This window comes from Rhopalosiphum padi, chromosome 4 (assembly GCF_020882245.1).
Source record: "Rhopalosiphum padi isolate XX-2018 chromosome 4, ASM2088224v1, whole genome shotgun sequence".
Taxonomy (NCBI): Eukaryota; Metazoa; Arthropoda; class Insecta; order Hemiptera; family Aphididae; genus Rhopalosiphum; species Rhopalosiphum padi.
The window spans coordinates 23,269-48,522 of record NC_083600.1 but is presented as its reverse complement, the minus strand read 5'-3'; the positions used below and the strand labels follow the sequence as shown (position 1 = coordinate 48,522).

At 34.2% G+C, this 25,254-nt stretch overlaps 3 protein-coding genes across 3 annotated transcripts; 1 reads left to right on the top strand and 2 right to left on the bottom strand.

Moving 5' to 3' along the window:
• Nucleotides 1-626: 626 nt before the first annotated feature.
• Nucleotides 627-2,210, top strand: LOC132928647 (uncharacterized). The gene is given in 2 exon segments (XM_060993459.1): nt 627-1,016; nt 1,068-2,210. Coding segments are annotated over 2 exon segments (1,533 nt in total).
• A 786-nt stretch (nt 2,211-2,996) lies between these two features.
• LOC132929712 (zinc finger MYM-type protein 1-like) lies at nt 2,997-5,744 on the bottom strand. Its single transcript, XM_060995240.1, has 2 exons — nt 5,604-5,744; nt 2,997-5,361 (listed from the first exon to the last, which is right to left on the bottom strand). The coding sequence occupies exon 2, from the start codon at nt 5,348-5,350 to the stop codon at nt 3,098-3,100; it is 2,253 nt and encodes a 750-aa protein (XP_060851223.1). The 5' UTR covers nt 5,351-5,361; nt 5,604-5,744; the 3' UTR covers nt 2,997-3,097.
• On the bottom strand, nt 5,593-19,913 carry LOC132928646 (histone-lysine N-methyltransferase KMT5B-like). The gene is made up of 5 exons (XM_060993458.1): nt 19,841-19,913; nt 19,257-19,628; nt 18,816-18,959; nt 5,905-6,048; nt 5,593-5,750 (listed from the first exon to the last, which is right to left on the bottom strand). Exons 1-5 carry the CDS (start codon nt 19,911-19,913, stop codon nt 5,593-5,595), a joined length of 891 nt encoding a protein of 296 aa, XP_060849441.1.
• Between the last annotated feature and the right edge of the window lie 5,341 nt (nt 19,914-25,254).

The following is a 25,254-nucleotide window of genomic DNA, read 5'->3' as shown; positions in this document are numbered from 1 at the left end:
GGTTGTCCTACACCCCTCCTCGAATCCGCTTAGACGAACACTATATCGCGCTTTCCAGCGAAATAAGATATCTAGGGGTCAGACTGGATTGCAAGATGACCTTCGTCGACCACGTACGGATGGCTGGCAAAAAGGAGCTGGCATCGGCAAACGCGTTGGCAAGACTGATGCCGAATATCATGGGTCGGGGGCAGTGGAAGAGTAGGCTCCTGGCTTCCATCGTGGAGAGCCAGCTTCTTTACGCGGCCCCGGTCTGGGCTGACACCGTCTCTGCCTCGGCGAGATCGGTCACCTAGCTCGTAAGGCCTCAGAGAGTCATCGCCCTAAGAGCATACAGGATTAGGTTAGGTTAAGTTAGGTTAGGTTAGGTTTTTCCCCCAACGGGACCCACCTTGACGTGGTGGGGGGGCTCACCGACTCCGGTCGGTGCCAAGAGGTACCTAAAAAAATCCCGGTACTGACTTTAATTAGTTGGTGCTGGAGCCTTCAGCGCCGCTCTTGACCTTAACCGGTTGAGGGTGGCAGGGATCGTAACCACCTGCTCACACCAGCAAAAGGGCGGAGAAGGAAAACTGCAAACCCCCTGCCAGCAGGGTGAAAATGGCAGAGCACACTGTAAAGCCAATATGAGTTCGACGACAACAAATATTGCTACTTCTCCAGGAGGTTCGGATATCCTCCAGGAGACTACTTCATTGGGTGAGCAAGGGATCTCAGTGGGGTCGAGGGACAATTCCAAGACCGCCGGCGTTCCTTCACAGGCGCTGGTGGGTACTCACGTGAGTGCCATGAGATGTGACACAACTGCCTTGGAAACTGGAAAAAAAATGGATTCAACGGAACGGACTGGAACTGAATCGGAACGCGAACACAGGAGGACGATTGACATAGCGGTCCTCAACGAATCGGAACTTTTAACTATGATAAAAGGATATGTGAACTCCATGAATGATTTTGCAAAAAGAACACGAAATGTCCATAAAGAACTTAAGGATACACTTGCAAACACTGGATTAGTTCTTAACCAATACCTGAAGATCAAGAGTTCAACGTAAACTGGGAAAAAGGTCAATGATAGTAGTACCCAGACAGAGGACATTCCCATTGACAATGCACAGTCAGAGACTATTCAGAGCAAGAAGACGAGTTCTAGAGAAGCCGCCAGGCGAGAGTGCAAGGATGCGGCCACGAATACTGCTTCCCCGCAAGCGGTTCCGGAGAAGCAGCGAAAGCAACAGCAACAGCAGCAGAAGCAACAGCAACAGCAACAGCAACAACGGCGGAAGGGCAAAAAGCGGCAGCGGTTACAGCAGTCTCAGCAGCAAGAGAGCCCGCAACAATTGCAGCGAGAAATGCAGAAGCAGCAGCCCCAGAAGCAGCAGCCACAACAGCAACAGCCCCAGCAGCGGCAGCCCCAGAAACAGCAGACCTGGAGCGAGGTGGTGAGGAAGACGAGGCCACCGAAGCCGGCCCGACAACCGCGCTCGACCGCCGACCAAGTGGCTCTCCTGCGGAAGCGCACTCCGCGATCCATGGCGGTCACCATCGACCGCCTGGCTGAAGGAGGCTCTCTAGCCTCCTTGATGAAGAAGGTGTCGGGTTCGATCAACCTTCAGTCTCTCGGCGTCAAGGTGCTGACGACGAGGAAGACCAGGGCGGGTGGAATTCTCCTCGAGGTTGAGGGGAATGAAAAAGCCACGCTCCTAGCCGGGAAGATCCGGGAGGTGGTGGGAGACGCGGCAAGGGTGAGGTTACCCGAGACCCGCACACCCGTCCTTCTGCTGGGAGTTCCAGAATGGGCAGAGGCAGAGGACGTCGTTGCCGGCGTCACGCAGGCGGGAGTCACCGGAGTCACCTCCGAGAACCTGATCATCCGCAAGAACTCCGGAGGAAGAGGGGAGTTCGTCGCGAGCCTCCACTTGCCGCTCAAGGACGCCATCACGTTGGCGGAGAAGAATGCGGTCTCCGTGAGGTGGACCAGGTGCAGGGTCAAGCTGTTGGCTAACAACCAACCGACCTGCTTCCGGTGTCAAGGCAAAGGTCATCTCGCGGCCGAGTGCCGAGGCGAGGCCAAGCCCCGTCGCTGTCACAGGTGCAGGAAGGATGACCACCTGGTGAAGGACTGCACCCAACAAAAGCAGACGTAGCAGAAGCAGCAACCGCAGACCTCTAGAAGCGAGACGCCTGCAGAAGTGAACGGAGCGGTGTGATGGCACTCAACTTCGTGCAGTGCAACACCGACCCAACGGATAACGCAGTCCACCAGAATTCCGCCCAGGAGCCCGCGCCGACAGTACCGGCGACCAAAACAAAAAACAGGTTCGAGAGGAAAGAATCGTACTCGCGACAATGATCCCAGCCGACCTACTCGCTCACGAACGAGCTAGAGTAAAATCCCGGAGAGACGACGTAGAACCCCTAACACCGATTGCAGCAATCAAAAGAGAAGAGAGGACAATCACCATATGCGCATGGCAATCCAGATGGGATCGAATCGCAACCACACCGGACGCCATCGGCCGAAAATGGACCCATAGACTGATTCCAAACCTCTCACGATGGCTAACTAAGCCAACGCTAGTAATGACGTATCATTTGACCCAGGTGATGTCAGGACATGGTTGCTTCCGCAGCTACCTCACAAAAAGGGATCGGGCTGACGACAGCTACTGCGGTTATTGCATGGACCCAGACGACACGGCCGAACACACCGTGTTTGCCTGTCCAAGGTGGCTGGACGAACGTGCCCCACTAACAGAAATACTAAGGAGACCTCCAAACCAGTGCCGCAACTACACCAATTTGGGCCCGTGTGCAAATAAAATTAATGCCCCCCCCCTGTCTTGAAAATTAATTTTTCCAAATTTGAAAACATACTTTGGAATTTTGAATTTTTACTCATACAAATATAAACAAAAATAAGGTTAACATAAGGAAAACACATACAGGTATGTATTTACAAATAAATAAATGTAATAATTTGTAACCTTTTTTTATTAATTTTAAATATAAATAATTATCAAGTAACAATTTAATTGAACACACTATACATAAGCATTAACAGCCAATTAAAAAATTGAAAAAAAAAATACATTACTCACTTTAAAAAATTCTTTTTTCTTGCCTTTTTGTTGGCAAAATTGTTAATTATATTTTCTATGTTAATATCATTTGTTTGTTGTCTTTCAATATTAAGCAAAGCTATACTTGAAAGTCTCTCTTGACCGATGGAGTTTCGTAAGTAATTTTTGATAAGTTTAAGCTTTGAAAAGGATCTCTCAGCTGAAGCAGATGTCACTGGTATAGTCAAAAAAATTATAGTACCGATAAATACATCAGGAAATATTGATGTTAGCTCTTCCTTAACAATAGTATCAGCTAAATCATGAATTGTCATACTTTTTAAATAGTTGGTTTGAAATTTGGAAGATAAATAGCCTTTAATTATTATAAGTTGACGAGTGAAGTCAGAACTGATATCTTCTTTATATTTGTTAATAAAGTCATATGATGACTTAACAATCAATTCGTCAACCATTGATGTTAATATTTCAGGCATTAATATAATAAAATCATTACACACAGTTTTCATTCCTTTAAATCTAACTCTTAATTGTAATAGTGTTGTATCTACAACTGGGTAAAATATAGTAACTCTAAAATTATCATCAGTTGTAGTAAGCCGCCGATCACTGTCTACTTCATCAAAATACTTTTTAGCATATCTTTGACGAGTTTCACTTAACTTGAAGGGTATATTCCACTTCATACATAATTCCCTTGAATCTTCTACTATTTGGTCATATTGATCCCGCAACTTTTCTATAATTGAAATAGCACTTTCTAATTCTGTTGATGCTTTTTGCAAGCTGAAATTAACTGATTGCATACTCTTTGATACCACTTGTAAAGATTTTAAAATGGGTTCCCATATACATAGAATAATTATAAATTCAGCACTTTCCATTTTTTTTTTTAAAGTTGTAGCCATATTTATTTCATCTTTTTTGGAACTTGAAAGCTGGATATTAGAAAGAGCTTTCAAAACATCAACAAACCTGTGTTTTAATGAAAATAAAGCATTATGTCTTGCTTCCCATCGAGTAGGACACACTTTTTTTAAAGTTATTTTATTTATTTTTATCCCGTACTCTTCACCAAAGGCTAGCTGAGCCCATCTTGGCGAACTTGAGCTAAAAAAATTGTAGATGTCTTGCACAGTATCAAAAAATGATTGTATTTTTCTAGTACTTTTAGCAGCATCACATAAAACTAAATTTATATTATGGGAACAGCAATGAACAAATGTAGCGTTAGGTACAATATCACAAATTTGTTTTTGAACGCCTGTTATTGAACCACTCATCACTGCTGCTCCGTCATATCCTTGACCACGACATTTCATAATATTTAAATCTAATCTCATTAATGTATTTTTTAAAAGTTCTACATAATTTGCTGCACCATGATGGGATAGTAAATAAAAACCAAGAAATGACTCTTTAATTTGTATTTGTTTCTTTTCAAAATCTAATGTAGTATAACGAATTACAAGACTAACTTGGTCTTGTTTGGTTACATCTTGAGTTGAGTCTAATATAACAGAAAAGAAACTACTAGATCTTATTTTATTACAAATTAAATGACGTAACTCTGTAGACAAAATGTCTAACAACTCGTTCTGAATAGACCAACTTAAATACTTAATTTTTTGATTTTCATCATTTAAAATATCATTTAGAATAGGATCAAACTCTGCGAGTAATCGAACTGTTCTTAAAAAGTTTCCTTCGGTGGCACACTTAATTTTTAGGCTTCCTTCATTCCCTCTTAAAGCACAATTTCCTGCTGTTATAGAAAGTATAATTTTTATCAACCTTTTCAATACATTCCTCCATTTCACTGCTTCATCAGTATATTGTTTTTCTAAACTAGCGTCAATGGTTTCATTTTTAACCCAAATGGAACGAATTTTGGCAGCATCCAAATGTTGAATAGATGATTCATGTCTTTGAATACTTTGTGACAAGTGATTCCAATCATTAATACCATAAATCCAATCCCACTTAAATTTGCCATAAGATCTATCAGCAAACAGCCAACATGATTCGCAATACACACAGTCTAAGTTATAAGAATAACATAGCCAAGTTCTTGGAATTTTTGTACCAGATTTAGTTGTTAGAAAATAATAACTAGATGAAAAACGTTTACCATTATTATTTACTGGAAAGTTAATATCTGGCTTACAGGGTCCATATAAAATCAAACTTCTTATTAAATTTGAATCAGTAATAGTCCATGGAAATTTGGCTATGTCTGTTGGGAAATCATCTTGAAGATTCAGCATACTATTCAAATCTATAAGTTTTAAAATATTTATTATAATATAGCATAATATAAAAATAATAAATTTTTAATAATAAATTTGTAATATTAGAAAAAATCAAAATCAAAATTATTATAATGCATACATAATAATAATTAATAGTATAGAATAAAATAGAAATTTTTAAATCAAAAATATTAGGTATTAAAAATATTTTACAACACTGAAATATTATTAACATATGTACGTATTTGAGCTAGACGCTAGTGTATACCTGTAGAAGTGCTAACATTAGGAGAGTTATTATTTTCAGTATATGTATTATTTTTGTCTTGTCCATCTTGTTTTGAGTCTAAAATACTTTTAAATTCATTTTCTGATATTTGTCCAACACTTTCAAGTCCCACATCATATTCCACAACTATAATATCAAAATTAATTATATTATTAGGTTTAAGTATAATGTAATTATAGAATTTGAATAGATTCTTAAAATCACAAGAATTAGGTATTAAAAAATATTTTACAATACTGAAATATTATTAACATATGTATATATTTGAGCTAGTGTATACCTGTAGATGTACTAACATCAGAAGATATATTATTTTCGGTGTATATATTATTTGTGTCTTGTCCATCTTCTGAGTCTAAAATATTGTTCAAATCATTTTCAGATATTTGTCCAACACTTTCAAGTTCCACATCACATTCTACAACTATTAAACCAAAATTAATTTTAGGTATATAATATTATATCGAGTAGTATAAATACATTTGAAGTTTTTGAGTTTTTTCCATATAATTTCAATTTTAACCCTTTTATTTAAATTAAGTAGGTAATTTTATTAGTCTTAAAGAACCAAATATGCCAAAAATCATGTTAACCTAATTTTCAATAAAAATAACGAAAAATATATAATAATTTTATAATATAGTTCACTCATTTACTTCAATTTGGAATCCCTGATTAATATATATTTATAAACCGACCAAAATTTAATTTACTGTGCTATAAGAATGAGAGTATGAGACCCTATACGGAAGAGACAGCCAAACAGTCGATCGCGGATAATTTTAGTCGATCATGTTAGAATTTATTTTTAGGGCCACGCGCACGAAAATTAATCGACGTTGTAGTGAACAAATTGTCGATAAATTTTATCTGTATAATTTTTATATATTATATAAATTGTAAATGGAAGTTGATCCTCAAGGGTGAAGTATATATTAGTAGATCGTGACCAAAAAAAGTTTGGTCACCCATGCTATACGGGATCACACGGTTTAAAAGTACAAAAACCAATGAAAAATTTACATTTATGAGCTAAAATTGTATAATATGTACATTTTTGAAGTAAACAAGGAAAGTATCCCATAATTTTAAAATTTTTGTTTGAAAAACTAGTAGTAGAGTTTAAAATTTTAACTGTATGAGATTTCAAAAAGAGTCTCACGGACCATGATATAGGTATGAATATTGCAATAAAATTGTTAATAAATACCTAGATTAAATAACAAAATCTCAGTCATCTCTAATTTAACATCTTGCTAGTCAACAATATTTATTCATAAAATAATTTTGTACTTACCATTGTTATGTTGACTGCTTTCAAAAAAATTATTTATCTTCTGATTGGTTTTTAAAATATTACACTGTAATTGGTGTTTTTTTTTTCTTTTAGCTGCTCCACTTAAAGCTTTTGGCGGCATGATTTATTGTAGACGTAAATAAAAATAAATAAATGGATAACTTATTGTCTAATGACCGAATATAAAACATCGACTGACGAAGATCCCGCATTTTCAACGAGCGTCGTCGTCGTGCAATATAAAAGCTAGCCCGATCGCGGTTTTCCCGCGTGGCACATAACAAAAATAAACACCGATAATTGAGATGCGTCACACACTCATACTATATAGGCCGGTCAAAATACGCGTTCCTTCGCATGACGCGCTTTAATCAATTGCAACCAAACTATTTTTAATTTCGGTTATACGGGCCGCAAAAGAAACGTTAATATACGATAACGTTGTGTTGTACAAGACAAAATCGATCTATTGTTCAATAATTATTAATTATTATTATATTATTATAACAAAATCTTTTTATTTTTTTCTATCTACATACTTTTCAATTTTTATCATTGGGCCCCCCATTATAGGTTGGGGCCCTGGGCCCGTGTGTTTGACACACGCAACACACCCGGTTATTGCGGCACTGCTCCAAACGCGGGCGACGTGGAAGACCTACTGTGCGGTCCCCCTCCGAATGACCTGCCCGACGAATCTGCAGCCAGGGAAAGACTGATCCAGCAAGCTAAAACGAACCGTCACCTTCTCACCAGTATGATCGAATCCATCATGACCACCAAGGAGGAAGACGAAAGGGAAGACCAGATTCATCACAGAGCTGCAGCAATTTAGACCTAAGATGAACAACGGGACACTCACACCACTCGCTAATGCGAGTCGTCGGAGGTGTCACCGACCACGTTGTTCATCCCCCACCTGTGACACCACGGGCGGGACGGCGATCACGGCATCGCAGCAACCCAACACGGACTGTACGCGACTACCAGGGCGGCGGACTCCGGTCGGCTCGTGAAGACCACGCTAAGCCGACGAAATTAACAATGTAAAATGTAAATTGAATTCTTTATGTATAACTCAGGAAAATGATCGGGGGTAAATCGGGTATTGTCCGGATCACCCCCACGTATGTATAATATTTGTTGTCAAATAAACGATGGCGGCGTCGCGGAAGTAATGCGCAAGCAGTCCCCGCGGCGTCGTCGGTTGAAACATGAAAAAAAAAAAAAAAGTTAGGTTAGGTTAGGTTAGGTTAGGTTAGGTTAGGTTAGGTTAGGTTAGGTTAGGTTCCCCCCCAACGGTACCCACCTTGACGTGGTGGGGGGGCTCACCGACTCCGGTCGGTGCCAAGAGGTACCAAAAAATCCCGGTACTGACTTTAATTAGTTGGTGCTGGAGCCTAGGTTAGGTTAGGTTAGGTTAGGTTAGGTTAGGTTAGGTTAGGTTAGGTTAGGTTAGGTTAGGTTAGGTTAGGTTAGGTTAGGTTAGGTTAGGTTAGGTTAGGTTAGGTTAGGTTAGGTTAGGTTAGGTTAGGTTAGGTTAGGTTAGGTTAGGTTAGGTTAGGTTAGGTTAGGTTAGGTTTAGGTTAGGTTAGGTTAGGTTAGGTTAGGTTAGGTTAGGTTAGGTTAGGTTAGGTTAGGTTAGGTTAGGTTAGGTTAGGTTAGGTTAGGTTAGGTTAGGTTAGGGTTAGGTTAGGTTAGGTTAGGTTAGGTTAGGTTAGGTTAGGTTAGGTTAGGTTAGGTTAGGTTAGGTTAGGTTAGGTTAGGTTAGGTTAGGTTAGGTTAGGTTAGGTTAGGTTAGGTTAGGTTAGGTTAGGTTAGGTTAGGTTAGGTTAGGTTAGGTTAGGTTAGGTTAGGTTAGGTTAGGTTAGGTTAGGTTAGGTTAGGTTAGGTTAGGTTAGGTTAGGTTAGGTTAGGTTAGGGGGTCTCGGGACGGAGGTTAAGTCTGGTTCATGGATATGTTATAGAGGAGAGGCAGACGCATCGACTCATGGAGCCAGATTTGGCGTATCTCAAATAGTTTTGGAGATATGGCCCTTCAAAGTTGAATACTCTGAGAAAAAAATACGTTTTTTTCATGGTTTTTTTGACTAAATTTTAACTTTGACGGGTCGTTACTCGGTTGCTTTTTACATTAGCGTTCCAGTTCTTGCAGCGTCGCATTCAGCAACTAATAAGCTTTCTTTTGATAGCGGTTCGAAGTTAACCTCCTGTAAGTTTTTGCTCCAGGTTTTGGTGACTATAAAAAAGTGAAATTTTGTTAAAAAGTAATTTTTTTTCGGTTTTTACGTTATGGAGCCGTTGTTTACAGGAGGTTAACGCTTGTACTCGCGGTACTTATAGTTCTGAGGACGACGTTTGTTTTGGTTTCGGTTTGAAGTCTATATGGCGTTTGGTTGAGGAGCTAGGGCCTTTTATATTGTAGAAAAATGACTATTTTTTGGTTTTTTTTGGGTTTTTCTGTAATGGAACCGGTGTTTACAGGAGGTTAACGCTCGTACTCGCGATACTCATAGTACTGACGACGGCGCTTTTTTTAGTTGTGGTTTGAAGTCTATAGGGTAAATGGTTGGGGAGCTAGGGCCTTTTATATTGTAGAAAAATGACTATTTTTTGGGGTTTTTTGGGTTTTCCCGTTATGGAACCGGTGTTTACAGGAGGTTAACGCTTGTACTCGCGGTACTTATAGTTCTGATGACGACGTTTCTTTTGGTTTCGGTTTGAAGTCTATAGGGCGTTTGGTTGAGGAGCTAGGGCCTTTTATTTTGTAGAAAAATGACTATTTTTGGGGTTTTTTGGGTTTTCCCGTTATGGAACCGGTGTTTACAGGAGGTTAACGCTCGGACTCGCGGTACTCATAGTTCTGACGACGGCGCTTTTTTTGGTGGCAGTTTGAAGTCTATACGGCGTATGGTTGATGAGCTAGGTCACTTTATATTGTATGAAAATGTTAGAGGGTGTGCCGAAGTCCTACAGGTGTGAATTTCGGATGTAATATAGTAGACTCATCGACTCACGTTGGCAGATCCTGGTTATCTCTTTTAGTTTTGGAGATATCGTTGTTCCAAGTCAACAACATAGCCAAAAAAAGGGGTTTTTTGGTCATGTTTTTGTAAAATTTTGACTTGGAGTGGTTATAGCTCCAGCGGTATTCTTTTCAGCGCTACGAATGTCACACCCCCCGATAGGGAATTTAGTACTGAATCGATAGAGGTCGTCAAAAACGTTAACCTTACGGAAAACTCCGGAGCTAGGGATGGAGAACTTGAGAAGGGGGAAATTTGGGTTCTGTGGTAATTTTTTTTGAGTTTTCCGGCCTTATCTCCGGAGTTTTCCGTAAGGTTAACGTTTTTTTTTGGTCTCAATTGATAGACGACATGTCTGCGCATCCGTGGGTTTTGGTTTCAAGGACTAGGTAGATTTACCAAATGGTGGGGGTCGGCCAAAGTTGGGGAAATATGGTTTTTTCCCCCTTTATTATGGTTTTTCCAACTTAGATCAGCGGTTTTCCGTAAGGTTAGCTGTTTTGATATTTTTTTATGATGGGGGACGTCTGTCCGATTCCATTGGTGTTGGTTTGGTGTCTGTACGACCTTTGGTTGGGGAGTTATTATTTTTCCGGTTTTCCTTGTATATTTGAAATTTGTGTTTCCAAAGGGCGTACACGGTGTGCGTGGTGTGGTATTAGCGTTTCTCTTTCGGAAAGTATGGTTTTCGTCATTCCGCAGCCGCCGATCGTCGTATCGTTATTTCCTGAACGGTTTCCTTTGGGGGGCGGTCCTATGCTTAACATACTGAATATTTACCCCCCCCTGTTTTTTGTTTTAAGTATATCTCGGTCGGTTTTTAACGTAGGTGCACCGTTTTTACACAAAACATTATGTTTTAAGCCCCTCTAAAAATTCCACTCATAGTCGGGGTGCATTTGCCCCCCCCCTCAATTTTGATTTTGAAAAACTTCTAGACTTTGTTGGATTTTTCTGAAACTAGAGATTCCGATAATTTACGATACGCCGATGAAAAGTTCCCTTATGTGCCGAGTACGTTGTAGCAGTTTTTGTCCGATAATTTTGTATTCCAATGTTGCAGTGTTTGATACGTGTTATATTTCTAATGTGATGTAATTTGTGTAATATAAATAACCTGTGGTTTTTTTTTTTTTAATTTTTGCCCAATTTGTTTGAAACCCTAGATTTGGATCTAGAATACGGCACTGATAAACTTTGTTCCCAAGCGCCTAGCCGGTTTTTGGAGTTTTTCACCCGTCCGTCACACGAAATATCGTTTGCCGCATGATGCCGGATATGGTTTTCGCTTAAATGGATTTACCGTTTTTGGTGATTAGCAGTTTTTATAATTTTGGTTTATTGGGGAAGTCGGCGTGGTTCGATTTGTGCCGGTTTGGGGTCCGTACGACTGCTGGTTGGGGCGTTATGATTTATTTTCGTTTTTTTGGACTTGTAATATTTTTTGGAAAAAAAAAAAATAGGTGCATCAGTGGAACCCTGCTCCACCTCGCTTTCGCCCCGTGCAGAGTGTTCGTCCGCACCATGTTCTAACCGGACTAGTCTTTTGTGTTATCTAGCCATTTAAGCTAACATTTGTTTGACTATACGGCGTGCGCAAAGCGTGTACGTGGTGTACGTAGTGTTGCAGTGCTATTTTTTCAGAAAATATGTTTTTCGTCATTGCGCAGCCGCCGATCGTCGTATCGTTGTTTCGTAAGCGGCTTACGGTCGGGGGCGGGACCGTGCATAACATACCGAAAATTTACCCCTCCCCCTGTTTTTTGATTCTTGTATACCTCGGTCGGTTTTTAACGTAGGTGCACCGTTTTTGCACAAATTATTTTGATTTAAGCCCCTATAAAAAGTCCTCTCATAGTCGGGGTGCATTTGACCCCCCCCCTCAATTTTGATTTTGAAAAACCTCTAGACTTTGTTGGATTTTTCTGAAACTAGAGATTCCGATAATTTACGGTACGCCGATGAAAAGTTCCCTTATGTGCCGAGTACGTTGTAGCAGTTTTTGTCCGATAATTTTGTATTCCAATGTTGCAGTGTTTGATACGTGTTATATTTCTAATGTGATGTAATTTGCGTAATGTATTTATTGTTTTTTGGTGGTACGTGTTTTACGAATTTGTGTTTTCCTATCACATTGAAATTTTAAATACTGGTGTATAAATCCACCAGGAGTAGAAATAGTTCTGTTGTCGAAACGCGTTAGACCCTTTTTTACGGGGTACTAAAAAGTCGAAATAGCGTTTGCGTGATATATTCTGTATGGTATCGTATCTCTATAGTATATCCGTTTTGTTTTGGTTGTTCGTTATTCATTTTGTATTTTTTGTGCACTTTTATGTGTTCTTATGTCCGTTCTTTATCGTCTGCGTGTTTTGTTGTTATCATTGTTATTGTTATTTGTGATTTCACGTTTTTCTTTTCCTATTATCCAATAATATTTATCTCGGGATGGGTACAGTTGGACCTTGTGATAAGAGTTGGACCCCTTCCTGTTGAATCTCTTCAACAGGAATTCTAGGTAATAACAGAAATTAAAAGTTCGAACACTAACCTCAAATCGCAAAAATTCAAATTAATACCAACTATTCAACATTGTAAATAGTTCTACTACGATTTTTGAGTATATGAATTTCTCACCACGTTCATCAGAACCAGATACATTATTATTTATCCGTCGTATTCCGTCGGTCGAAATTAATAAATTTCCGTTATTCAACATTTTAACGACTTTATCGGGCAACGAATAACGGATTACTTGTTTTACGTTTGCTGCCCCTGGCTGAAAGTTTGGTTCAACTTTAACATAAGTAAAACTTGTGTATAATAAGTACCTAAATCAATTGTTTGTAATATATTTGAATGTTTATTAATTGTTTATTTTTGTTTGAGGATTCTGATTAAAAGTGGTATCTTTTGTCGAGACCGTAAAAGCCGTTTTTACCCCACTTTGGGGCTTTGGAATTCCGAAATTCCGAAAGTTTTTCAGTCGAGTGTTACTCGGCCGTGTTTCGATGTAGGAGCATAGTTTCTTCACAAAAAGTTTTGTTTTAAGTTATTTTACATAAAATCTTTCGGTGGTCGGAGGGCCTTATGCCCCCCCCCATGGATATTTTGAAAAATGTTTATTTTTTGTTCCACGTTTCTGAAATTTGCAGGTTCGATTTTTTGTAGACCGGTAATCAAAATCGGCGTCTTGTGTCGATACTGTAAGAGCCTTTTTTACCCCTCTTTTTGGCGTCGGAAATTAGGATTTTGCAGTTTTTGGACTTTGTCGCCACGGAACACTTAGACTTTGGGTGGTTTTCTACGAATCGTTAAGAAATTTTTGTCAAAAATCGAACGGTACCAAAACCAAAGAAATCGGACGTTTTTGTGAGAAGTTATGATATTCTTTTTCTTTTTTGGTACTTAGATTTTACGTATTTTCCGAATTTTTTTAAATTGAGTTTTTGTTCAATCTTTTTGAAATTCGAGTGCTGACTTATAAATGCCATGACGAGTTATAAAGGCTCTATGGTCAAAATGCGTAGGATCATTATTTACCCCGTAATCGGGGTGCGAAAATAGTTGAAAATCGAATCGCTTGTTTTTTTGTATACGCATACGTTTCTTTATAGTATACCCCCGTATATCGATTTAACGAATTATCTTTTTGAACTTTTTATTCGTTTTAGGTTTGTTCGCGTTTCAAAGTTTGGCAATTTATCACAGACGTAAAAATATTCTACATGTAATTCTACACCAGAATCAGTTTTACATTTTTCCAAAAACTCGTTACTTAAAATTTTGGGTTTTCAAAAATCGTTCGACCAAAGTACGACGATTAAAAATCCTTAATAGTGGTTTTTCGAAAAATCAAATGCACACAAATTATGAAGATAGTTATGGGGATCAATTTTATGTCTTACGACTTTCGTCCTATCTCACACGGTTTTCCCGGAAAACACTTCGTAAACGAAGAAATATCCGTCACGTGAAATATCGTTTGCTGCATGATGCCGGTATATGGTTTTCGATTATTAACTGTTATAAGGCTTTACCGTGTTTGGTGATTACTGATTATCAGTTTTAATAATTTTGGTTTTTTGAGGAAGTCGGCGCGGTTCGATTGGTATCGGTATGAGGTCCGTACGACTACAGGTTGGGGCGTTATTAGGATTTTTAAACCTCGTACTTAGGTCGAACGATTTTGAAAACTCAAAATTTAAAATACCTAACGAGTTTTTGGAAAAATTAAAAACTGATTATGGTGTAGACTTACTTGTAGAATATTTAAACCTATGTGATAAATTATCGTTGGATCACCAGGTGTGACCGACAAAACGCGAATGAAAATTGAAAATTTCGAAAAATAAAAATTCTCGTTTACGAACTGTTTTTCGGGAAAACCGTGGGAGATAGGTCGAAAGTCGTAAGATATAAAATTGATCCCTACAACCTGCTGCATAAGTTGTGCACATATAATTTTTTCATTTACCAGTTATTAATGATTTTTCTTCGAAGTTTTTCACCCGTCACGTGAAATATCGTTTGCTGCATGATGCCCGTATATGGTTTTCGATTTTAACTGTTATAAGGCTTTACCGTGTTTGGTGATTCCAGTACCAGTACTGAAAAAATATTTTAATTTAATTGATTGTGAAGGAGATTTAAAGTTAGGTATTAATGTAGATGGTCACCCAATTTCAAATAGTTCTAAAAGCCAACTTTGGCCTATTTTAATATCAGTTATTAATTGTCCATCAATAAATAAATATGTATTTCTAGTAGGGATTTTTCATGGAACAACAAAACCAACATCCGTCCATGAATTCTTTCAACCATTTGCAGACGATCTTTGTGAAATTTTACACAATGATTTGTTTGTGAACAATAGATTATTTTAATTTAAAGTAGGACACATAATCTGTGATACTCCGGCCAATGTACGAGCACATAATGCTTATTTTGGGTGTTCGTCTTGTACTCAAGAAGATGAATACATTCAACATAGAATGACTTTTCCTGAAATTGATGCTCCTCTCAGAACAAATGACACATTTCGCAATAAAGTTCATGAGGAATACCATGAGGGTGACAGTCCTCTTGAATTCTTACCTATAGATATTGTTAACGATGTATGCCTTGATATTATATGCACCTTGTATGTATAGGAATTACAAAACGTCTAATTACTTTATGGGTTAAAGGAAAGTAAAATGTTAGACTTATTGAAGAACATATGTTAAATATATCAAAAAATATTCTAGCTCTTAGACCCTATGTACCATCAGAATTTAGTCGCAAACCACGGGTATTAGAAGACATAGACTACTGGAAAGTTACTGAGTTAAGGTTTTTCCTACTTTATTCTGGTCAAGTAGTCTTAAAAGGAAAATTAAAAAAATCTTTCTATAAACATTTCATGTTATAAATTTCTGGTGTTAAACTATTAATAAGTAATGTTACATGCCAAACTCACAATGAATTGGCTGAAACACTTTTTAAAACATTTATTACTCAATATTCAATTTTATATGGAGATCACTTAATATCATATAACGTACACAGTTTATTGCATCTCCCCATGTTTGTCAAAATGCACGGTCCACTCGACAACTTCAGTTGTTTTAAGTACGAAAATTATTTACAGGAAATTAAATTCTCAAATAAAGGAAAATAAATGTTTTATGATTCCTGTTAGTACAGATAAAGCAATTATTATAGAACTTACACATTCTTTTTTTGAAAAATAATTACAATGAAAACTAGTTTTTTTCTAATGTGAGCATTTTATTTCCATTTATTATAAATCTAAATTAATATATAAATTAGGTATTGCCTTTTATGGAAATAAAACAAGTTTATATGTTAATGTATTTGCTCATATTTAATTGAAAACGATTGTAATTTTACCTATAATAATAAAATATATTAAATTATAATACATAATGTTGTATTTATTTATTTACATTTCAAAGTTTTAAACTAATTAAACAATTTAAAATTTGTTCATAATTGTATAAATTGGTTCTAATATCAAACTATTATTGTGTTTTGTATTTGTAACTAATATAAGTATTAAAATGTATACATAGGTATAGAATGTACTATGTAATTAAATAACAAATCTAATATTAAAACACAATATGTAATTATTATAAATGAGATTTTAAATGTTGTATAAATTTATTTTTTATTATATTGCACTTATTATAAGTTTCCTTTATTATAAATATTATGAAAAATTTGTTTTATATGATTTATAAATATATTAATTATTATATCGATTTTTATATGTATTAATAGTGTTATTGTTATTTATTAGTCTCACCTGTATAGTTTATGTATTATGTATGTAAATAAACAAAAAAATATGATAATTAATTTGAGTTTTTAATTTTTTAGTATTTTTTCAATATGTATTTATCTTTATAGGCGCAATTGGACCGAACTTCAACTTGTGTGGGAGGGAAGTTCTTTGCACCTCCTCATTGCACTTATGCAATTTATTATATTTATCCTATTGGATTTATACGGGAATATTTTGTGTAGTTAAAGAAAAGTAAACATTGAAAAATAAAATATTGCATGGTTATTGAGATGTAATATTGCATGATTGTTGAGTATGTAATATTCTATCCACAATCTACCTTAATATCTTTATTACATTTCAATGAAATATAAAATGAATGTATTTTTAAAATGTTACTAGGATATTTCTATGTAACAGATAAGCAATATTTTCTGAATGTCAGCAATTATAAGCATTAGCAATCGCATACATATTACAGTTACGTGATTTCAACTTAAAATGTGATGTTCCATGTTTCCATGAAACATCGCTTGAATATTTATGGAATATGACTTTGCACACTGGGTGCCTTTATGTTATAAATTGTTTTGTCTTAATAGCTCTTTAAATACTGCAATTATTCTTTGTAAAGAATTAAAAATTAATATTGATCCCTTTATAAACTATTATCATTGTAAGTTTAGCATTTTATTAGAACTCCTCTAATCACTATTGTAAATTTATTATTAGTATATCATTTTAATTACACGCTATTGTTCTCATTTGTAAATGTTAGTATTATTAACTTAATATCTTTAATTTTCTTTTCCGTTTTAATCTATTGTACACTATTTATATTTCTACACTAGTTGTTATACACTATTTCAAGAACTCATCATCTTCAATACAAGCATTAGATTACAGAAGATGAGCAAACTATTATATTATATTACAATGCATTATAAAATGTTTGTTTGCATCAATGAATAAATAAATAAATAAATATTACTATTTTATATTTCTATACAATCGTGTCCAGTTAAATTTATTCATTCTGTTAGCGAGTACAAAATGACGATATAATATCTGTTAATGTATATTATTATGAATAATGATAATAATAATAATAATAGCACACAGCATAATAATATACTATTATGTACATTTTTTTCCCTAAACAAAAGGACCGCACAAATATTATCGTGTTTCAAACCAAATAGAAAAAATAATTTAAACAAAAACAATTGCTTACCAATTATTAAATTGTTAATATATATTATTATTATAAAATATTTACTTTAAATCCAAATTTTGTTTATCCCTCCCTTTGTTATTATTATAATTTGTAATGATATTTTATAAAATGAACAATATTGTTATAATATTGTATGGTTCAAATTTTGAAAACACATTTATTTATTTCCTTTTTTAACCTAATATTATGTTCCTTTGTTTTTTAGATACTTGGTTAATATTATTATTAAGTACTTCAACATTTCTCAATAGCACTAAAATAAAATACCTATACATATAATAATAATAATAATTTTATTTGCAAAACAACAAGTGACACATTATATAAGTACGTAAAATAATTATTTGCAACACCCCCTAAAAGCAAAGCTTGTACTGGGGGAGCGGTTCTTATATTATATAAAATTAATACATAAATAATAAATTAGTATTAGTTGGTATTAATAAGTACCAAAGTATATATATATATACAATATTATAACCATAGTAAAAATAAGAGTATGAAGAATAAAATATATTATATTTAAAAACATAGTATTGAAGTTAACAAATTATTATATAATAGACAGATCAAGATTTTTAACATACTTTTTGAATGACTTCAAATTATTAAAATGGCTAATGTTGATATTTAAGGTTTGACACAGTTTTAGACCGTTATACAAAACACTCTTTTGACCAAAAACGTTATTATAATTAGGTAGGCATATGTTAATATTATGTTTATATCTTGTATAATGATCATGATCAAAAGAAATAACTAATAAATGTTTATTTTTATAAAGTAAAACAAGTGTATTAAAATTAAAAATGCCTAAAATCCATGACTTTTAGTTCATCAGATTGTTAAATCTCTTTCATGCGTTATGACTCTGAAATTATAAAAAACAAATTAATAAGTAAATCAATTAGTTGTTTATGAATTTTATTTTAGATTACCTTTTTTTTATGCCGGTACAGGTCATTTGGTGCATGAAAGGCTATCTTACAGTGACAAATGTATGGCATTTTTCCGGTGTGTGTCCTATTGTCATGGTATTTCAATTGTCTACTATCACTTAGATATGTACCACATTTCCGACAAATCACTTTTTTTGCATTTTCACTGTGTTGTGTGTCAATGTGATGTTTTAAATTGAACTTCAATAAAAACGATTGTCCACACTCTTCACAATCGAAGTTTTTTCCACCAAAATGTGTTATGAAATGTCGCTTTAAATAATATTTCCTTTTAAACAATTTTGGACAGTATTGACATCGGAATTGTCCAATGCCATCATGTGTCGTTTTATGATAATTAAACCATGATCTAAATTTGAATTTTTTTTGACAAATGTCACATTTGTAAGGTTTATTAGCATCTGAATTATCATCATCATCGTCATCATCATTATCAACATCATCATCGTCTTCATCATCATCATCATCATCAACATCATTATCATCATTAGTCTCTTGTTTTCGTTTTCCATGGCTTGTCGACGCTGAAAGTGAGAATGTATGTATTAAAGTTATCAAAGTATTTAAAACAAAGCCAGAAGTTATATAATTTGAAATTAACATGATGTTTGGAAACGTTAGAAAAGCAATATGTTATAGTATATGACGTGTTATATATATTTATAACATTAAATATATGTATGGAATATATAATTGGCTGTATTGGTAATAATACTATTATATGAACATAAACATAATTTTAATTTACCATATAAGTAATTAATAATACAAAATTTGAAAAAAAATACATATAAACGAAATAGTCAAAACACCATTCTTACATGTTTTTTTTGAGAACGAACCACGTTCATTAAGTTCACATGTCCGACAAAGGCATTCGGAGTTGTTTATGCCAAAGTAATGGTGACCATAAAAGGCATTCAGCTCTTGGCCTTTGTGGACATTCGATATTACTTTGACACATGTTTCAGTTTTTGATCTGCTGTGCCATTCGACGTTTGGCTTGCAATCATGGTTGATGAAGCTGATGGGACCTAGGAACATGTAATCTCTTCGGTTAACGTAAGACGTCACTATGGAGAAATCGTTAACGCCAGGTTTTATAAAATTTTGAGTTACTGGATATAGTTGTCCACTTAATGGGTATATGTATGTGCCTTTGTTGATTGTTTCCGTAGCAATCACCATTGCACCTAAGTTAAAATAAAATTGATAATAAATATTATTAAGTCCCGATTATTCAATAATATTAGGTAAGTATATATTACCTATATATTATGCATGTCTTACTATGTTACTATGTAATAAATTATTGTACACTGCAGTAGACAGTTAAGTTTTAACTGTTCTTTGATTACGCTATTACCTTATTTAAACTTGTAATATTAATAAAAAACAATCTTACCATTCATTTCATTATACCTATGACACTCAACTATTTTGAAGGGCATGGGCTTGTCAACTAGATCTTGGTACATTTTCCCTTGTTTTCTGAAAATTTTCTGTTCACTGTTTTTGAATTTGAAATTTTTTGTTTTGTTTCTGTGTGTTGTTATTTGTATATATTTTTCCAACACGTTTTCCAAAAAGTGGTCATCGGCTACACATAACACAGCAGCTCGCCTATCCTAATAACCACCAAAAAGTACTGTTAATAGGACAACAGAATGCGCAGTTGAACTACATAATAGATGCTGAACGGATTGATGATGATTATGAATGTATTGATTTTAAAATGCGATGCGTGGTTTGACCTACGGTTTGAACCCTATTATTAGGGTCTAACTGTCATAGATTCACTTTTTAGGTGATGTAATCATTGCAATTGAAATATTATTAATGCTTAACCAAACATTTTAAGAACATTTTAAAGTTATTGCAATGCTGAAGTAACATTATAGTAATAATCAAGTAATAGTTTTGTAATATTATAAAAGTAATTTTGAAATAATATTATTTTTGTGGCCAAAAAATCCCAAGAGAATGTTATATATGAACATATATAATTTTTATATAACCATCTGAAAATAGTTTAAGAATGTAATTATTATTTTTTAGATTCTGAACGGAATGTATTGATTTTACAATGATGTGTTTTTTTTTTATTTTTTTATTTTTTATTTTTGTGTCTGTCATCACGTTTTGTAGTAGTAATAATTCGATTTTTGACTTCAGCCCCTCTTTGAATAAGAAAATTCATCTAGTTTTCCTAATTTTAGTCAAAAATTAGTGTGAACTTAAACTGATTGCAATGGTGAAATTAAAAATAATAATAATAATAATAATAATAAAACCAGTATTCATAATTGAAATCAAAATCAAAAAAAAAAGTAATACGACTGGTATTCAAAATCAAAATCGAAAACGGAAAATTAATAAACCGGTTACCAATATCGAAATTTTTTTTTCGGTTTCAAGCTTTTCGAACAGTGCAACAACTTTTTAAAAAAAATTTTGAAAAAAAAAATTACCCTATGTAGGAAAAACCTAAAATCAATCTTAATAATTCATCATAAAATTAAAAAAGCAACCTAAGAAAAGACAATAATCTACCATAAAAATAAACGGTCTATTTAAAATTAAAAAAAAAAAATTTAATTTACCAAAAAATGAACACGATAAATAATGAAAATAAAAAAAAAATTCATAAAAAAATAAAATTATACTAATACACGAAAAATAAGTAAATTATAATAAAAACCATCTAATAAAACATCCATAAAAAAAAATAATAATGAACACTTACACCGGGTAACGGCCAACCACAATCAACGAAATCCTGAGCAACAGATTCGGATTCCTAAAAAATTAATAATTCAATAAATTATAAATTTAATGACATTTACAATAAAAAAAAAAAAAAAAATTAATAGAAATTAATGAATGTAAAATAATTACCCAAAAAACCAAAATGTCATTCCAAAATAGTATACTTACAACGTTCGAGGGCACAGCATAAGATTCCATGACGGTGGTACTTAAATTGGTTGACGAAGTGCTCGGCTGGTTAAAGTAAATAAAAATTTGAAAAAATTTAGTAGGTATTCCATTATAAATGCAGTGGTACAAATTGTAAAATAATAATGTATAAAAGCGGGTAAGTGGGTATCGCTCTGCTGTACATAGGGGGTGGGTGGACCTCGGACTATGGTAGGTTAAATTTGAATGCAATGATATAGGTATCATTGTATACGAAAAACGATTCTGAACGAAGATGATTTGTCAGTCTAGGATATATTATATTTAAATATTGTCATATATTATATTTTGAAACAAATTCAAACATTTAAGTAAAAGTTTCAATATCCTACGTTTGGTAATTTTTTAAAAATAACAAAATTCGTATTTTTGATTTGAAATTAAAATTAAAACTTTAAATTCTCTAAAATTGTTTAAATTGAATAATCCTCAAATTTTTTTATAATTATTCTAAGCTGAACTTATGGACAGCATAGTATTAAATTTTAAATTCTTAGCTTTTGATAGTAAAATATTTATAAAGTTTTAACTACCAAATAGTTAAAAATATTCATGTTTTTGACGAATTTTTGTCAATATTTGAACTTTAAATGCTTAGAAATAAAAATTGTGACTAACGATTGCATATTATAGTCGACGGTCAGACGATAATAATAATAATAATAATAATAATAATAATAATAATAATATAATATTATTATTAATCATTATTAAAAAAAATGTTAAAGTTATTGATTCTTACATTTGTATCACTTTTTAATATTAACAACTCACAGTATTATATACTTAGGTTAATAGCCCATTTTATATTAATTAATAAGGTAATAATAAAAATGATGATAGCCAAGATCAAGACAACATAGAAACATACAACAAAACTTTCCCTTCAACTTTAGGCATGCAACAATTTTATAGACAAAAATTATATAGTTTAGATAATGTATAATGTGTTTCAAATAATTAATATATGTTAATAAATACTTAATTTTATAAGTTATTATTAAATTAACTATCCTTTTTCTTTAGCGGAAAATAAGACATTATTGGCGGTTAGACGTTTGAAAATCGCGGTCGTCAAAAAACCAAATCACCAGGTGTAATACACCACAATAAGACACGAAACGCGGAAAAAAACAATGTATTTCGTTTTTGACGGCTATTGGAAAACAGCATGTAATCGGCGGACTATAGCCTATTTAAACTAACGACAGATAATAATAAAACTGTATAACTTACCTGTAAACCAAGAGTGAAGGTCGCTAGAGTCACTGGATACAGTGGCTTACCAAAAAAAGTCAAGGAAATTAATATTAATCTATTGAGAAATAACCCTAAAAAAAATTGAATGCACAAATTCAGTATATTTTGATTTATAATCAATAGTCGTAATACGTATACCTATACGTATATATGAAAAATTCACACACTTACAAGTCGGTAAATAGATTGCAGACGTCAGTGCAGATGAATGATTTAACAATTAAGAAGTATACGTATAGTATAATCTAAACTAAGGAACGTTGGAAAATAGAAAACGCAGGTACACGAAATACGTCAAATTACAAAGGGTAATGACCTATCACAATATACATCCACGGATATCTGAACGCCGCTACAACCCGTTATGGCGGACGACAATCGATACATGGCATAAACTGGAGATTAGATAAAGGTTAATAATAATATAATATACGAATAATGATATTTAAATAATAATAATAATAATATTATGTATGGCGTTTTGACGTTTCGTCGGTAATACTGATTGTAATCTTTTGTGATTGACAGTTCTATGTCTCCGTGGAATTATTATATTATTGCAGTTTTGATTCTTTTGTTCTCTTTGTCGGCAGTCTTTCGTATACTTGCGTTACGCGTACGTTGTATGTGCCTGAAACTTTTTTGTTTTCATAGTATAAACTATTTACGTACTATTTACATACTATTTTTTTTTGTGATTTTTCGAATCCTGTTGTTTAGTGTCCGGTCCAGTGACGTCCACTCCCGTTTTACAGGTATTTAAATTAGATTTTTGTTTTATTTCACCCGTAAGTGTAAAGGAAAAATGTGTTCGTAATAGTGAGCCGGTTGTGCTGCTATTTTTTAGCCGTAAAAAAAGAAGTAAGCTGGATCTTTCAGCGTTTAATGTCGCGTTGTTTAGTAGGGTGGCTTGTGATTTCGTTTTTTATGTCGACGGCGATTTTCCGATTGTCAACGACGAGTAATATTTGTTTTTGTAAATGTGACGTGTACCTATTTTCTGGCTGTTCGAAAGACAAAGGCGATTTACATAGTCCTTGCCGTGTGCAAAGACGCGATATCCAGATAAATGCTTAATTTTTATAGAACTTCGATCTGACCACTAACTTATCATTTTGACATACGTCAATCATTTTTGGACGTTTCGTATTTGTTTATTTAATTTTCCCGTAGTTGGTCATTCCTCTTGGATGATTATGAAAAATGTAATTACGGCGGGGCTGTTTTTGTTTTAGTAAATATATAGGTAATAATATATAATAATTTATGTTAATATATACGGCGTGTGCGATAATTCAATATTTACGTAAGTTTTATACCTATGGTTACCGTTTTTTCGTTAAACGTTTTTGTGCACTATCCTCGGTGCGTCGATTGTGTAGATACTTAGGGGGGAGGTGCCATTTAAAAAAAAAAAAAAAAAATATTTACGTCAGAAAAACCTCGATTGCGTCACCGTTATTCGTCTGAGAGACCCGGTGTTAATGGCGTATGGTTAGGTGTACATACTAAAAGTGCCCCCCCCCCTAGATTTTTAAATTTTGATGTAAGTTTATCTCGGTCTGGTTCTATCGTAGGACTACCGTTCCTTCACCATTTGTTTTTGTTTAGGACCCTTTTTAAAGTCCTCCCATAGTCCGGGACCTTAAACCCCCCCAAAAGGTTTTTTGAAAATTATTCGTTGAGGGTGGGTCGGAGATGTGTGGTGGGTTTACCGGCAGCTAGGGCTCGTTTTTAGCTCTGGTTCGCATACCTATATCGTTTTTATTATTATTTTGTACGGGTTGACGAACATTATTATTTTGTCTTTGATTTTGTCCGCCACTGCGACAATCTCGCGCGATATGATTATTTACCGCAATTATAGCATCCTGTATTATTTTGTCTATTCATATTCTGATTATTATTATTACGCGGATAATTATTATAGTTATTATTTGGAATATTACCGCTCTGTTAAAATTTTGACCGTTAAAATTATTATTCCAAGGCAAATTGTTGCCGTTATTATTGCGATAATTATTATTAAAATTATTTCCATTTCGTTCATTGTTACCGTTATTTCTGAGATTATAATTTTGTTTAAAATTACTGTTGTAATTATTAAATTTCTGCGCGTTATTATTATTACCCTGATAGTTATTTGACCATCGTTTATTGTTATTATAATTATTCGCGTTTTGCTCCTTTTTTACGTCATTCTGCGTTATTTCCGTATTATAACTAAGTTCGATTTCTAGCTGTCTGGCTAGTTGTATAGTTACTTCCAAAGTTTTTGGATCTCTCGCACGTATTATTGTTTGTAAGCTCATTTTTAAACCGTTAATATATATCGCCAATGCCTGTTCTCTTAGCGCTTGCCTAAGAATTTTCGCTTCCTCCACAGGTCTACTCGCTACAGTTGCATTGCATAAATTATAATATAGTTTTCTACGCGACCGTTGTAAGATAATACATCCTCGTCATTTCGCATACGTAAGGAATTTAAAGCTATCTGAAGTGTTTGCGGGGATAGTGGTTGTTCGAACGCGTTTTTTAAAATTGCTTTTATATTATCCCAAGTCGAAATTTCCCTATAAC